A 16,347-nucleotide genomic window follows, 5' to 3' on the forward strand; every position below is an offset into this window, starting at 1 on the left:
AATGGTGGGGGCGGGTTCACGGGGCTGGGCCGAATGTGGTGCGGGTGGGGTGGGCTGATGCGAATGCTGTTGCATATGGGCAACGCTTGGCGCTTGTTGTTGTTTATGTTGTTGTTTATGGCAGCCACTTTAGATGTGTGTTTGAATGGACAAACGAATGGATGGATGGATGCGCGAGCATACCATATACAATAACATATTTTGTACAATTGTTGCGACACACACACACACACACACACACACACACACACACACACACACACACACACACACACACACGCACACACACCCGCACAGAAAGATGTAGATATATTGCAGCAGTGGGTCGTGCCAAAAATCAGGCAAACATACCGCAAAGCAAGCTACCGACAGAGAGAGTGAGAGAGAGAGAGAGAGAGAGAGAGAGAGAGAGAGAGAGATTGAGAGATTGTGGTAGGGGATTGAGAGAGCCGAGGGCATCCTGGCTGTAAATGAGTTGGCATCATTAATCGTATATCGTTGTCGCTTTACCCATCTGCCTCTGCCTATATCTGCTTTTATATACATAGATATGTATATGTACATATTTAATATTGCTGTTTCATTTAAAAAGAAGGCATCGCTTAGCCGCATTGAACATTGAACATTTTGTGAAACAGTCGCAAAATCTTTTATGAATATTTCAATATTTCCAACCATTTTCATTGCCAGCCAATTGGCTTTAAAGCTGAAATAGCTATGAAAAACATGTGTACATACATACATTCATATATATAATTATATACATAATTATATATATAAATCTATAAAAATAGAAAAGCTGTACAAATTTGGCATGGCTTGCACTTACCTAGTAACAAGGCTTCAAATAACTTTTATGTTTTCATGTTTTTATAGTTTTTCGATGAAAAGTTGCCCTGAAATATTTAGGGCAGCACATGAAATGCATATAAAATTTAATTTCTAAGCATTTACTTTAGATTTATAATATATACGTATTAAAATATATGCATATGTATATGATGACTTAATGGGGCATATTGAGCTATATGCTATACGCCCAATATACTATCTCTATAATTAATAAGTGAAAATATCGGTATCATTCATTTATGAAGCTATAGTTACTAACGCTATACTATCCTAATTATATCTAAATATATATTATGGAGCTATCGCATATTGATAGCTTTGTGTACTATGTATATTCCCTGGATTATATCGATTATATATACAGTTGATATCATATCAATATATCCTGATATTGATAGCATATAGACGTATCGATAGGCTGACATATTTTAGCCGTTATCGAGTGTCAATCGACTTATCGATAGCGACAAACATTGAACTTGTGATAGCATCTATTATAATAGCTTTTGGCTAAATAAAGCTATCAATTGTATTGTTAGCTCCCTATATGGAACCTTTCCTAGTAACCCTCAAAAGAGTATTATATGGAATTTAGGATAGTATCAACTGCCATGCGTATGCATCTATACAATCTGAGCGTTAAATTCTATGCCAAACTTCTATGCCCATATATGTATATCTCTATAGGCCCTGACCACACATGCTTAGTGGCTGCTAAGTAGCAATACCCATTTTAGTTTCCGCAGTTGTACAATCTATAAATACACATTTTTATTGCCATTTTACGACTACAGGGTATATTTATGTATATATTATTATATATTTTTATACATATAATAAAAATAAAAACTGAAATTTAAATATTGGCGCCGCCAACGTCGCCTCGTGACGTCACCAATGGGCCAAGAACTTTATTTTTGTTTATTTTAAATTTGTTCCTGCATCTTTATTCGATGTTTTCTCTTTTTCTCTCTCTTCTACAGTTTTTTTTTAATATTTTATTTTATTAATTTTAATTTATGCCATTTTTTGTTTGTCAACGCAAACGACAACGTCTTCGTGCTCGTCTACTTATTATGATATTTTTTTTATATTCTTTTTTAATATTTCCTTTTTTTTGCCCATTTAATATTTATTTTCGGCACAAATATTTCAAGCCAAGTGGCTCGTGTGCCACCAGAAACGTTCCCACAGACTGTGTGCGTCGCTTTCGTTCCGCATATCTATAAAATTGTCGAGCCAACCTGCATCAAGTTCTTGAGCGTCGTCCTTTGTGCCATGATTCACCAAGTTTCCTTTCCCTTTGTATCTCTTTTTGTTTTAATTTTTATTTTTTTGGGGCCAAATCTATTCGTGGCCATGGCGCGCTGACCTTTTGCGGCCGGCCTGGCTGGCGACCCTCATTTTGGGCACCTGAGTTTCATATCATCGAATGCTTCGGGCGTTAAGGCACCGGCGAGTATTCCAGTTGATTTGCCAGCCAATCGGGTTAAGCACATAGGCATTTCATTTTAAATCAGCTCATCATTTTCGTATATTAAAAAAAAATATATTGTACAAAATTTTAAAAAAAGCGAAATTAAAAATAAAATATATCTATGTGCGTATATATTAATTAGAGGAGAATAGGAATGGAAGCAGACAAGCGTAGCTCCTAATTTATGCGCTATTCGATTTCAAATTCTGTTTACGGTTGTAGTTAATGAGAGAGGATTACTCGATGCCTGCGATAACGTGTCTATTGAGATTAATAACCCGGGCGAGGAATCACAGTCAACGGTAAACGCCAAATGAACTTTGAGCCGAGTGTGGCTAAAGCAATGACAGAAACTCAAGGACTGATTGAAGACAGTTAACGAAGGAAACATCACTGTTGACCTTTGTTTAGGCCCTTCTTATGCTGCATACTCGCTACTTTATCAGGATGCATACATACGATATATGTACTTGCTGCTTGCTTTTAAATGCATCTGTATTCGTGTATATCGCTAGATCTGTTGCTACTCCATATTTGCTGTTGCTCTTATTTAATATTTAAGTTACCCATTGCTTACCTATATTTATGTAAATTCATTCATTCTTGGGTACATCATTTTACATCAATTTACATCATTCATCATTCATTCGTCACTGCTGCTACTCGCTTTTCTTTGACTCGCTTCTTTTATTAACTTATTAACACTCGTTACTAATTTTACTCGTTACTTTTACTAACTTCTGCTACTCGCTTCTTTTATTAACTTATTAACACTCGTTATTTTACTCGTTACTTGTGCCATGCATCATTTCTGTTACTCGTTACTTTTATCACTCATAATTTATGCTGATTTAACAAGTGTAAACTTTTCTTTACTTCTATCATCATCATGCTTCTGTCACTCGCTACTCTTTGCTTCTTGCACTCGCCAATCATATTATATGTTTATATTGCATATTTATATTATTTATCTACCTCAGGAATTCGCTTCTTTTGCTACTTTTAATTTCTTTTGCTCGTTACCCAAGGTATCAACTACAAACTTCTCATTTCCTATCTCATTCTCCATCTATGTAACATGCATTAGACAGATTATCATCATTAACTGTGCAGCTCCTTTTAATTTAATTCGATTACTTTACCCTATATATCTTTTGTTTGGTATTGATATATCTCTCTATGCCTCCACCGATTACCAACTGCTCATATACTTATCAAACTTTCTCTCTCTTTCTATTGCAGCCATGGCGAGGATCTCATTGTAACGCCGTTTGCCCAAATTTTAGCCAGCTTACGTTCAGTGCGCAACAATTTATTAAGTCTGACAAATGTACCAGCATCAAACAAGTAAGTCGATTGTGACCCTGACACGCCCACATGCCCCACCCATTCTATCCTATCATATGTACATGAAAAAGTCATTACACGAAATGATTAAAGCTTGTGGCCCCCGCGATCCATGACAAAACAAGCAAAGAGGATTCGTTCTTTTCATTCTTCGAAAAACCTGACTCCAAATTATCCCAAATAGCAACTCTCTCCCTCCACTTTGTTACGTTTGATATATATCTCACTCTCCTCCCTCTTCCTCTCTAACTTTTGGCCTTATCTGATTCTCTTTGTCTTGCTGCCTGTCGATGTCCCTCGCTCGCTCTCTATCTTTGTGTGTGCTCTCTCAATATCTTATTGTCATCTCACACTTTAATTAATCAAGTGGCAACAACAACAACAACAACGGCAACGGCAATCAGAATCTGAACAACAACAACAAAAACGTTAGGCATTCATCTACTTTTCCGACTAACAATAATTTCGTCTGTATGCATATGTGTATGTGTGTGTGTGTGTGTGTGTGTGTGTGTGTATGCACACACTCACACGCACACAGAGACAAAAGCAAATGAATAAAGACCCACTTAAACAGAAATGACGACAATGATGTGAAGAAACAAACCACAGTGCTAGGTGGGTGGCGGTGGGTGGTGTAAGCGGAGGCATTGGGGCGTCGGGACAACGGTTTGTGAGTGTTCTCTCTCTCTCTCTGTGTATATATGTATATGTGTGTGGCATCGTGTTGACGTGCCAAAAATACCGCAAATAAAAACCGTACCGTACATTTAGTTATTTATAATTTTTCCATCGAATATGACGGAACTCAAATTTAGAAAATTGTCAGTTCTATTGAACTGGACGCAATCATCGAGCCAGAGTGGCTGGGGCGAGTGAGGGAGGGGCGATCTCTGCTTGGAATCCCAAAAATGTCTCTTTGAGTTGTTGTTGTTGTTGTTGCTGTGGATGTTGATGTTGATGTTGTTGCTTATTGGCACTAATATCTACATAATTATCTAAATGTGTGTTTGAATGAGAACGCCAACGGGCGTTAGTAACAACACCACCCCCACCACCCAGCGAATCAGTCGCATAAGTTAATCCCCTGGAGTATGCCAATTAAATCTTAAGCTAATCGATAATTTTTTATTAAATGTTGTACAGAAAAGAAAGAAAAACCAACCACAAATTCTGCAATTCAATTTTGTTCATGTTTTTTCTCTCTCTCTTTCTCGTTCTCTCTCTCTCTCTCTTTCTCTTTTGTATATGAATATATATTTATAAATATATATTTATGTTTTATATATGTGTTTATATCTGTTTCGCTCGCTCGACTCTAATGACATTTAATTGTTGTTCTTATCGTTGTTGTTTTAATGAAAAAAAAAAAAAAAAAAATCCCAATTCTCAATGTTGTAAAACACGTGTATTTCTTGCTGTGTGTGACTGTTAAAAAAAAAAAAAATCGGAAAAAATGTTTGTAATAACAATAAAAAAAAATCTATTACTTATGCATTACTTCCCTTGGTACCCCCTCACACCTCCAACTGTCTGTTTAATTCACAATTTCATTTGAATTTTATTTTTCTGTTTTTGCATATTTCACTTTGTTCTGTTCATGTTTTTCCCATTTGCCCCCCTTTTGATCGTTTTCCAATTCAATTTTCTTGTAATTTTTACCTTGTTTGTCTTTTTCGTTTTCTTTTTCTCTTTTGCGATTTGTGTTTGTTCTCTCGTTTGTTGTTGTTATTGTACCTTGTACCTTGTTCCTTTCACAATCAAAACAATTCCTATGCTATTTCGTGCATTCCCACTCAACGTCTACCTCCCCCACACTCATAACCCCCCCTACTTCCTTTGTCTATCCCTACTTCCTTCCTTGCATTCCCCCTCTCTCTCATTCTGTCACTGTCTCTGTGTGTGCGTGCGTGTGTGTGTGTGTATGTGCGGAAATCATGTATTAATCAAACAAGATCCAGGCGGCCAGCTCAATCATCATCCGGACGAGGCGGAAATGCTGGCGGTGTCCAACTAGCACAAGGCGATGAAGCCTACACACGCCTAGCCACCGATACTATTGAGGAACTAGATTGGTGTTTGGATCAACTGGAGACCATACAAACGCATCGCAGTGTCTCTGACATGGCGTCGCTAAAGGTGCGTCTAAACGACCTCTATCGACTAAATCGATAACTAATCACATTATCTATCATCTCTATTTATCGAACAGTTCAAACGCATGCTCAACAAGGAGCTATCACACTTCAGCGAGTCCAGCAGATCGGGCAATCAAATATCCGAGTATATTTGTTCAACATTTTTGGGTAAGTTCGACAATCTATGAATAGAGATCATAAAACTTGCAGAAATTTGCATAGATAGTGATTGTTATCGATACATTTCATGTAAATCTTTAAGAACAGAATTACAATAGAAAGTTTGGTAGAATTATCTTTGACGGAAAAATTATATATTGAAGCATACCTTGATTATTGACTATATGAACAAAAAATGGCTATAAACTGGCAGAAAAGGGAAAGTATAATCAAAGTTAGAATAGATAGGAGATTTCCACTGAGAAATACATCCAACTTGCAATACTTTGCATCCAGAAAAAAACTGGTTAAAGCGCGTTTTTCCAAGTTTTAAGGGTACAGAGAAGAGCACGAGGGTTGGTGCGAAATATAGTGTATATATAGAAATGAATCCATAACTAAATATTGGACAGCAAAATAATATAGAAATCTTGAAAAAATCGTTTGCATTTGAAGTATGCACACAAAGATGCTTCCAAGAATCTAAGCCAGCTGAACTGGCTGCTTGTCTGTATTTGATGACATTTTTGTTTGTTGTTGCTTTTGCTTTGCACACACAAGCGACGCACACACACAAAAGTATGCAATAAAATTGCATTAACCACAGGAAAGTTCAAGTAGTGCCAACACCAGCCGCGGGCAGCAGCCAACCGCCCCCACCCGCCCCCCACCCGCCACTCATCCAATTAGAACTATGCAAAACAAAAGCAAAAAGTTTTGTGATATGCGAATAGCAACAATGCCACACAGAAAAGAGCTGCACAATGCATAAATGAAAAAGCTGAAAGTAAAACACGACACAGAGAGAGAGAGAGGGGGGGGCAGAGGGGGAGAAAAGGAGAGTAAAATTAAATATAATAAAAAATGTGGGGGGAAAAGTGGAATAACAGGACTTAAACCAAATCCGTCGAATTGAAAGTGCAAAATTAAATTATGCAGAGCAGCATAAAAACAGATGAAGTGGAAATTTCATTGTTTAACCTACGTAGCCCCCGCCAACACACACCTCAGCCCCAGCTGCCCCACCGCTCAAACGCCACCAAACCCCTTTTAGCAGCAGAAAAGAGAGAAAGAAAAACTATGACCACGTTTGACGTTGCCCCGGGACATGCACAAACAAAGGCGCGTAGTGCAAAGCGAAAGAGTTACACACAAAACAAAACAGAGAGGAGAAAACATACACATACACACAGGGATAAAAAAGTGTGCGTGGGCAGGGTCGACGCCTAAAAGTGTGGGTGTGGCCAAGCATAAGGTGGGCAACATATTTGCACATTTGTCCATATTTCTGCTTCGCTGAGCTGAGCCAAAGCCGAACTGAAACGAAACGAAACGAAACGGAACGGAACGGAACGGAACTTAGCCCGGCTCGAACTCAACTTAAATGGCTAAAATGGGCAGGGCTAGGGCTAAACTGTCCGATTTTTTGTTGTTGCTGTGGTGCTGCCTACCTTTGCGGCCACTAGCGCATTTTATTTTTTGGCCTAAGCCTTTGGTAGTTGCTTTTGTTGTTATTGTAGTTTATCAAGCATAAAATCGCATTTTACCCAAGCCTAGACGGCTGGCACCTATACGCACACACATTCACACACACACATATACACACAGAGGCCTGCCCTAATGTCTATTTGTAACACTTCATTTGAAACAGAAGCGGCTGCCGACTGGGGCAACCTAAAAGTCACACACACACACGCACACACACATACATGCACATGGCCAGCACAACATAAATGCGTCCGCCCAGTCGATAAGTCCACTGTGCGTATACGCAATGTCCATGGCGTTAGCTGCGTTTGCGAATGCGTGTGTGGCGCCCGCGCTTAATTGAAACGGCTTCACATTAAATTTACATATGTGTGTGGGAGAGAGACAGACAGAGTGGGAGAGAGAGAGAGAGAGAGTAAATATCTTGTGGCTGTCGCATATGTTAATCAGGCAAATCGTTAAGCTCGAGCGCAAATATAAAAAAAAGCAAATGTGAAACGGATTTCAGATTCAAAACTCAAAACCAAAACCAAATCGTATGCAAAATATGTACATATGTCTGCATACACTCACATCACTGAATCTCTCCCTCTCTGTGTGTGTGTAGAGTATATATATAAAACAGAAAGAAAGAAAAAAAATAACAGCAGGCAGCTGAGACAGCTTTGCGTCGAGCTCGTAGCCGTGGGGCAGGTTAGCGATGTGTTATGGATAGGATACGTGCCAGGCTCTATATGGGCATATGTGCTGGTTTGCGTGTGTGTGTGTACGTGCGCATGTATGTGTGCATATTTGTTTTTTATGTGCATTTTAAAGAGTTGGCGCTAGACAACAACAACGACATGGAAATACTCTATAGACTAGCTCAAACATAGATAAATATTTACTTCGTATTTCCGAGCAGCAACTTTATTTATTTATTTTGATTTAAGTTCAGCATAGTGAACTTTGTATGCGTGTGTGTGTGTGTGTGTGTGTGTTTTTTTTTTTTTTTTTTTATATTCATTTATTGACAAAATAAAAATTGCAAGTTGTGTGGTGGCTAGGATAGCGCGCGGTGCTTGCGGGACGGCCGTAAAGCATTGCTTCGCAAGCACTATGCGCTACCTTAGCCTGGGACAGCTCGTCTTCTCAGTCGCTCGACTCTGCGGAGCTCCATCATCACTGTGGCCGCGAAGGTGCTTGTTAGTTCCCAAGCTTCTTCCGATTCCAGCATGGCGTTGACTAAGTTGTCCGCTCTGATGGAGCGGCCCACTGCCTCTTCCAGACGACGCCTCTCCTCCAGGAACCGTCCACATTCGAAAAGAATGTGGTTGGCGTCTTCCACATGCCCTCGCTCGCACCAGGGGCACTCGTCAGATTCCTCGTGGCCAAAGCGCTTCAAATAGCTCCGAAAGCATCCATGACCCGAGAGGATCTGCGTAAGGTAGAAGTTAACCTCGCCATGTTTGCGGTTAACCCATGGTTCAAGCTCCGGGATGAGCTTGTGCGTCCACCGCCCTTTAGCTGAGCTATTCCACCTTCTTTGCCATCGTGCGATGCTGTTCGCCCTGACAGCGTTGAGTCGCGTAGGCCCGTGCGAATTCCGCTCCACGGCTTCGGCGACCAAATACTCCAGTGGCACCATACCGGCTATGACGAGCGCCGCGTCATCGGAGATAGTCCTGAAAGCGCAGCTGACTCTGATTGCGCTCAGCCTGTAGATCGCGCAAATGCCTCGGCTGTAGCTCGGCGTTGCCATCGCTCTTGCCCATATTGGCGCAGCATAGAGGATGACAGACCTAATGACGCTCATTAGGAGGAGACGTCGTTGCTGTTTAGGTCCCCGCGTGTTAAGCATGATTCTCGAGAGAGCTCTACAAGAATCAGCTGCCTTTTTATGCACATATTCTAAGTGCTCGCGGAAAGTTAATCTTGTGTCTATCATGACACCAAGATATCTTATCGCCCTCTTTGACGCAATGGTGACGCTGCCGATCTTTACATTGGCAGTTTCCACTCTTTTGCGACTGCTGACTAGTACCACTTCGGTCTTGTGTGCCGCTAGCTCGAGCCCAGCTCCTGTCAACCAGCTTCGTATGCGATTGATACTTTCGCTGCACATATCCTCTGTATCTTTGAGCTCCTTTCCTATGGCTACGACAGCTACATCATCAGCAAAGCCAATGGTGTGCGTGTGTGTGTGTGTGTGTGTGTGTGTGTGTGGGAGTGTGTGTGTGCTGAAAAGCCTTTAAATTCAATCTGACTCGACTGGCATTAAATGTATATTAAAACAGTTGAAGCCCTTGGGCATAAATAAACATAGCCCCTAACGCGGCTCAGCTTGGCTGAATGAGTGCTGCTTGTTCTAACTGAAATATTAACTAAGCCTTTGCACTGCGGAAACCATTTCAGATCTGTTGGCTCTTCTATGCACATATTTACTGTTAGCTGTATATTGGACTGCCTAATAAAAGGGCATACATCTAATATTTATATGTATACATTTGATATCAATTCACAACTTTTTCTAATTAACTTTTGCTCGCAGTCTGCATTAAAGCTTTGTGCATTGAATATTTCAAAAACTATACCCTGGGATTAGAGGCCATTAGGGCGTATATTCGATGAAATAGGCAGAGAGGGAATTTGAAATATACATGTATGTAGAAATTTTAAAAATCATCAAACTAAAGGAAAATAAATTAGTTAATTGACTTTGGCAGCTTGCCAAAGTATTAAAGTAAAGCTAACTATCCTAATGATATATTAACGTAACGTCAGTATATATAAACATGAAGGGTACAACCAGACATGGTAAACTAACGTAAGGGCACATTATTTAAGTCTATACAATAAATGAATAAAAAATAAATTACGTAATAGTGTACTACGTCAAATTAAACCACTTAAGTAATGTTATAGTACGCAATAATATATTACGTAAGTGTTAACTACGTATCAGTTCAATATGTAAGAATATTTACATATAACGTAATTGGTTATTACGAAAGCCGCTATAACGTAAGGGCCTATTCTCTAAGCTCTTCTTACGTAAGCGCTTTTACACATGTACTTATTACGTAATGGCTTAGTACGTAAGCCCATATTACGTAATGGCTTATTACGTAATGGCTTATTACGTAATGGCTTATTACGTAATGGCTTATTACGTAATGGCTTATTACGAAAACTCATATTACGCATGGCTTATTACGTAAGCTCATATTACGTAAGAGTTTTTACGTATGTAGTTACTACGTAAGGGCTTATCACGTAAGCTCCTATTACGTAAGCTCATATTACGTACAGAACTATTACGTACGGGCTCATTACAGAAGGACTTTTTATGAAACGCACGCATATGTCGTAAGATTGAAGCTAAATACATTACATAAAGTAGGGCAAACGAAGTGGTCGGATAAATGAACAAGTCAATATATCTCCAAAGACAAACTTTATGATTATTCAAAATTGCCGAGCTTGAGTGCCAACGTGCACAAAAATAAACTCGAAAATCTATCAGCCAAAGCAGGGTATGTGTCCGCACGTACTCAAACGTATTTATGACTCTCATTGTCTACAGGGTCATTTAAAATTTAAATAAATCTCATTGTATGCACAGGCAATTTGCAATTGTTGCATGGAAAAACACGTTACGCCCCAAAGTAGACAATGCATTTCGGATTGTTGAATATATGAGCAGGCATCTGCATATTTATGGAGAGTTGAGCGTTGCCGAAGGGCAACATGACGTATACGTCTATATAATCTGTATATGATGTGCTCATTTGGTATTGTTTTTGCCATTGCAGACAAGCAGCAAGAGTTCGATTTGCCATCACTGCGCGTAGAAGAGAACCCGGATCACTCGAACTTACAGACCACCATTCAACAGCAGCCGTATCAGCGCAGTCGATCGCCGCGTGGTCCACCCATGTCACAGATCAGCGGCGTGAAACGGCCCTTGTCGCACACGAACAGTTTTACCGGGGAGCGCTTGCCCACGTTCGGCGTAGAGACTTCCAAAGAGAACGAGCTGGGCACTCTGCTCGGGGAACTTGATACGTGGGGCATTGAGATATTCAAAATTGGCGAGCTGAGCTGCAATCGTCCGCTCACCTGTGTGGCATACACCATATTTCAGGTAAGTCAATTGATCAACTGATCATTTACTTTATTATTAGCTATTGTCATTGTCACTGTCATTGTCATTGTCATTGTCATTGTCATTGTCATTGTCATTGTCATTGTCATTGTCATTGTCATTGTCATTGTCATTGTCATTGTCATTGTCATTGTCATAGTCATTGTCACTGTCACTGTCATTGTCATTGTCATTGTCATTGTCATTGTCATTGTCATTGCCATTGTCATTGTCATTGTCATTGTCATTGTCAATGTCATTGTCATTGTCATTGTCATTGTCATTGTAATTGTCATTGTAATTGTCATTGCCATTGACATTGTCATTGTCATTGTCATTGTCATTGTCATTGCCATTGTCATTGTCATTGTCATTGTCATTGTCATTGTCATTGTCATTGTCATTGTCATTGTCATTGTCATTGTCATTGTCATTGTCATTGTCATTGTCATTGTCATTGTCATTGTCATTGTCATTGTCATTGTAATTGTCATTGCCATTGCCATTGTCATTGTCATTGTCATTGTCATTGTCATTGCCATTGTCATTGTCATTGTCATTGTCACTGTCATTGTCATTGTCATTGTCATTGTCATTGTCATTGTCATTGTAATTGTCATTGTCATTGTCATTGTCATTGTCATTGTCATTGTCATTGTCATTGTCATTGTCATTGTCATTGTCATTGTCATTGTCATTGTCATTGTCATTGTCATTGTCATTGTCATTGTCATTGTCATTGTCATTGTCATTGTCATTGTCATTGTCATTGTCATTGTCATTGTCATTGTCATTGTCATTGTCATTGTCATTGTCATTGTCATTGTCATTGTCATTGTCATTGTCATTGTCATTGTCATTGTAATTGTCATTGACATTGGAATTGTCATTGTCATTGTCATTGTCATTGTCATTGTCATTGCCATTGTCATTGTCATTGCCATTGTCATTGTCATTGTCATTGCCATTGTCATTGATAAGCATAGAAGCTAATGCTATTATGTCTCTTCTTTTGCATTTACAGAGTAGAGAATTACTGACCAGTCTTATGATACCACCGAAAACTTTTCTTAACTTTATGACTACTCTGGAGGACCACTACGTCAAAGACAATCCGTTTCACAATTCGCTGCATGCCGCTGACGTGACACAGAGCACAAATGTGCTACTAAATACACCGGCATTGGAAGGTGTATTTACGCCCCTCGAGGTGGGCGGAGCGCTGTTCGCCGCTTGTATACACGATGTTGATCATCCTGGCTTAACCAATCAATTTTTGGTTAATTCAAGTAAGCAAAAACATTATTTGTATAGAAATCTTTATAAATAATGATCATGTTTCATTTTTCGTAGGTTCCGAACTAGCATTAATGTACAATGACGAATCTGTTTTGGAAAATCATCATTTAGCTGTTGCCTTCAAATTATTGCAAAATCAAGGATGTGATATATTCTGTAATATGCAAAAGTACGTGATTGCCTAGATGCTCGGAATACTTTGGATATATCGAAGTAATTTATTAATTTCATGATTTTAGGAAACAACGCCAAACATTGAGGAAAATGGTTATTGATATTGTGCTCTCTACGGACATGTCCAAGCACATGAGCCTACTGGCCGATCTGAAAACTATGGTGGAGACCAAGAAAGTGGCCGGATCTGGAGTTCTGCTCCTGGATAACTATACAGATCGCATACAGGTAAGACAATGCAAAATATATATTAAAGGTAATCAGCTTACTCTCTCTCTCTCTTTTCCCCGCTCTCGCTCTCTTTCATTTGTTCTCTTTAGGTACTTGAAAATCTGGTGCACTGCGCTGATCTGAGCAATCCCACCAAGCCATTGCCGCTGTACAGGCGTTGGGTGGCGCTGCTTATGGAGGAGTTCTTTCTACAGGGCGATAAGGAACGTGAACATGGCATGGACATCAGTCCGATGTGCGATCGCCACAATGCAACCATTGAGAAGTCGCAAGTGGGCTTCATCGATTACATTGTGCATCCACTGTGGGAGACATGGGCCGATCTGGTGCACCCAGATGCCCAAGATATACTCGATACGCTTGAAGAGAACAGAGACTACTATCAGAGCATGATACCGCCATCGCCGCCACCATCGGCCGCCGATGAAATGCCGCAGGACGAGAAAATACGCTTCCAGGTATATAATCCAAAAGAAACAGAATGAGATAATCCCCATCGTAAGCTCATCATCAAGCAGTGCGATCAATACTAACGTTTCGATAACTATCTTCTAGGTAACGCTCGAAGAGTCCGATCAAGAAAATTTGGCCGAACTGGAGGAGTGCGATGAGAGCGAGAGCCGAGATGCCTGCTCCAGCACAACCACAGGGACAACGGCCCCAAGTGCGGCAGGAGGCGGCTCCGCTGGCGGTGGAAAGCCGTCTGGGAGTCAAAATCAGGCGCCACACGGTGGAATATGACGGAGAGTCGTGGGAATTTATCGCAAATTTACGGAAAAGGCGCATAGCTTCTTCCTAATACGTTAGTGACTATAATTAACAAAACAAAAAATAAGAAAACTTCAACCAAAAATTTAAGAAAACTAAAAAAAAACTAAACTAAAAGCTATAAAAAAAACCCAAAAAAAAAATCAACAAAAAAAAAACAAAATATTGAGAAAATGTTTAAAGCATAAAACCAAATCAGCAATAGCTAAAGTACCGTTTAACTTCTAGAGAAAGAACGTAAAGGAAAACATAAAAAAAAACATAGGAAATTAGAAATTTACTTAATGGAAAATAAGATCGATGTGGAATACACTGGAAACCAAAATGAAAATTAAAAGAAAGAGAGCGTAAGAGAAAGAGAAGGAGCAGCATTAACATAACATTGATAAATATCTAATCCCAAAACCTCCCAAGACAAGGCAAACGCGCAAACGAAAAGCAGAGCAAAACAAGAGAGAGAAAGAAGAGAAGCTATCAACAAAATAATCCAAAAATCGGACATAAGCACAACCATAGACGTTTTTACTAATTCGATTCAACTAAATCTTTTGTGTTTTTTAATACTTTTTTAAATGCAAACTCTACCTTTACCAAAATCCAATTTCTGTTAAATTTAAGTCAACGGCTTGTTTTTTTTATCTATATATATAAATTACTTTTTATTATATTGACAAATCAAGGCCAGGAAGGCAACTCTAGAACAACAACAAATAATAATAATAATGATAACAAAATTAGTCTTAAGTTTTTTTTTCGCTGGTTTTGATTTTTTTAAGAGAGAAAGAAAAAAGTTTGTTTGCATGCATAAATTTACAATTTTAATTATTAATTACGATGATTGATTGATTGATTGAAAACTATTTTATTGAGAGATGACAAAAGCAACACAAAACCAAACAAAATAGAAATATCAAACACTTATTGCAATTAGATCTATAAAAGATATATATACTGTCAACCTTCCCCTAACCCGCCTAGACGAAAAAAACAAAAATATTTGCAACCCAGTGAATTAAACAATATATGAAAACAAACAAAAATTCAAATTGAAGCAAAAAATTAACAAAAGATATATATAATATTAAAAAGATAATAATAAAAAAAAACATATGTACAGTCTGCAGCTTGGACTGCGGTTGTAAAGTACTCTATACATAAACATGCTATATATACAAAGATATATGTATATATACATATATAAAAATATAATAATTTTTTTTTTTAATATTTGTACATAATTTAAATGTTGGACTCGAATTTAAAATAAAGCAGCAATTGCTTGCAGCTAAATGAAAAAAAAAAAAAAAAACATAAGAAATGATAAATGATAAAAACAAAGCCAAATAGAAAAACACTCTTATTTAATTTGCTTTAAAAAAAAAAAAAAAAAAAAAAAAACTCTTTTAAATAAAAAGCAAAAAAAAAGCAAACATATTTTTTACAAAAATTAGTTTACAAAATATATATATTCTTGATTTTTTGTTGCTTCCAAGTAAAACGCTGTCTTCGCAAAATATTATTTTAGTCGTAACAGTAATAGTAACGGTAACATAAAGTTGACAGAGTGAAACCTTAACATTAACAGAGCTGCTAACGGCGCACTGTTCAAATTTAAACAAATTCGATCTGTGTATGTTAACGCAAAGAAATGCCACACGAATTTAAACACTTTGATTTGATTGACTTGAAAACTTGATCAACCTTTTGGGCCACAGTTAAAAGAAATCTTAAACAAATATAAAGACTTAACAAGCACAAGCACTAGCAAATTCTTAACTAAAAAGCAAACAACCAAAAGAAAAAAACAAAACAAAAAAAACAAAAAGAAGCAAAATAAATGCAATTTAAAATTAAACAAAAAAAGTCATTGGCTATTTACTAGCATACAAATACAACTAAACATACATATGTGTACTTCTATATAAAGCAATCTGTGCTCTATATGTATATTTATATATAGATATATACTATATATATATAGTCACATGCTCACGCTGGTGCGTGATCGATCGAGAGAGTGTGGCAGGCCAAACTAAAAAGCGCATAATTTATTACGTTTATTGTTATTAATTTATTAATTATTTTTTTGTAATATATATATATGTATGTATTTATATATATATATATATATATATAAATCTTAACCCACACACATACATACATATGTGTACAACTGCGGCCACAAAAATAGTACTGCGACTCAGCACTAAATGCGGAACAAAAAAAAAAAAAAAAAAAACCTTCGGATTAAACTCAAAGTTTCGGGAAAAAACCCGAAGCAAAGAATT

The 16,347-nt window shown here is 38.1% G+C and overlaps 1 protein-coding gene across 12 annotated transcripts in view; it reads left to right on the top strand.

Moving 5' to 3' along the window:
• The window catches only part of LOC6586084 (cAMP-specific 3',5'-cyclic phosphodiesterase), a 234,428-nt gene extending 219,632 nt beyond the window's left edge, over positions 1 to 14,796 (top strand). For 8 of the 12 annotated variants that reach the window (XM_044011465.1, XM_044011467.1, XM_044011468.1 and 5 more), the window contains 9 exons: positions 3,572 to 3,676; positions 5,632 to 5,815; positions 5,889 to 5,982; positions 11,256 to 11,587; positions 12,612 to 12,876; positions 12,941 to 13,055; positions 13,126 to 13,288; positions 13,381 to 13,749; positions 13,847 to 14,796. In XM_044011465.1, coding sequence (XP_043867400.1) covers positions 3,572 to 3,676; positions 5,632 to 5,815; positions 5,889 to 5,982; positions 11,256 to 11,587; positions 12,612 to 12,876; positions 12,941 to 13,055; positions 13,126 to 13,288; positions 13,381 to 13,749; positions 13,847 to 14,032 — 1,813 coding nt within the window. In that variant the 3' untranslated portion in view covers positions 14,033 to 14,796. Of the gene's footprint in view, positions 1 to 2,413; positions 2,632 to 3,571; positions 3,677 to 5,631; positions 5,816 to 5,888; positions 5,983 to 11,255; positions 11,588 to 12,611; positions 12,877 to 12,940; positions 13,056 to 13,125; positions 13,289 to 13,380; positions 13,750 to 13,846 lie in introns of those variants that run through there. The other 4 variants (XM_044011466.1, XM_044011469.1, XM_044011475.1 and 1 more) reach the window with 2 other exon arrangements.
• The last annotated feature ends 1,551 nt before the right edge of the window (positions 14,797 to 16,347 follow it).

This window comes from Drosophila mojavensis, unplaced genomic scaffold (genome assembly GCF_018153725.1).
Source record: "Drosophila mojavensis isolate 15081-1352.22 unplaced genomic scaffold, ASM1815372v1 contig_136, whole genome shotgun sequence".
NCBI lineage: Eukaryota > Metazoa > Arthropoda > Insecta > Diptera > Drosophilidae > Drosophila > Drosophila mojavensis.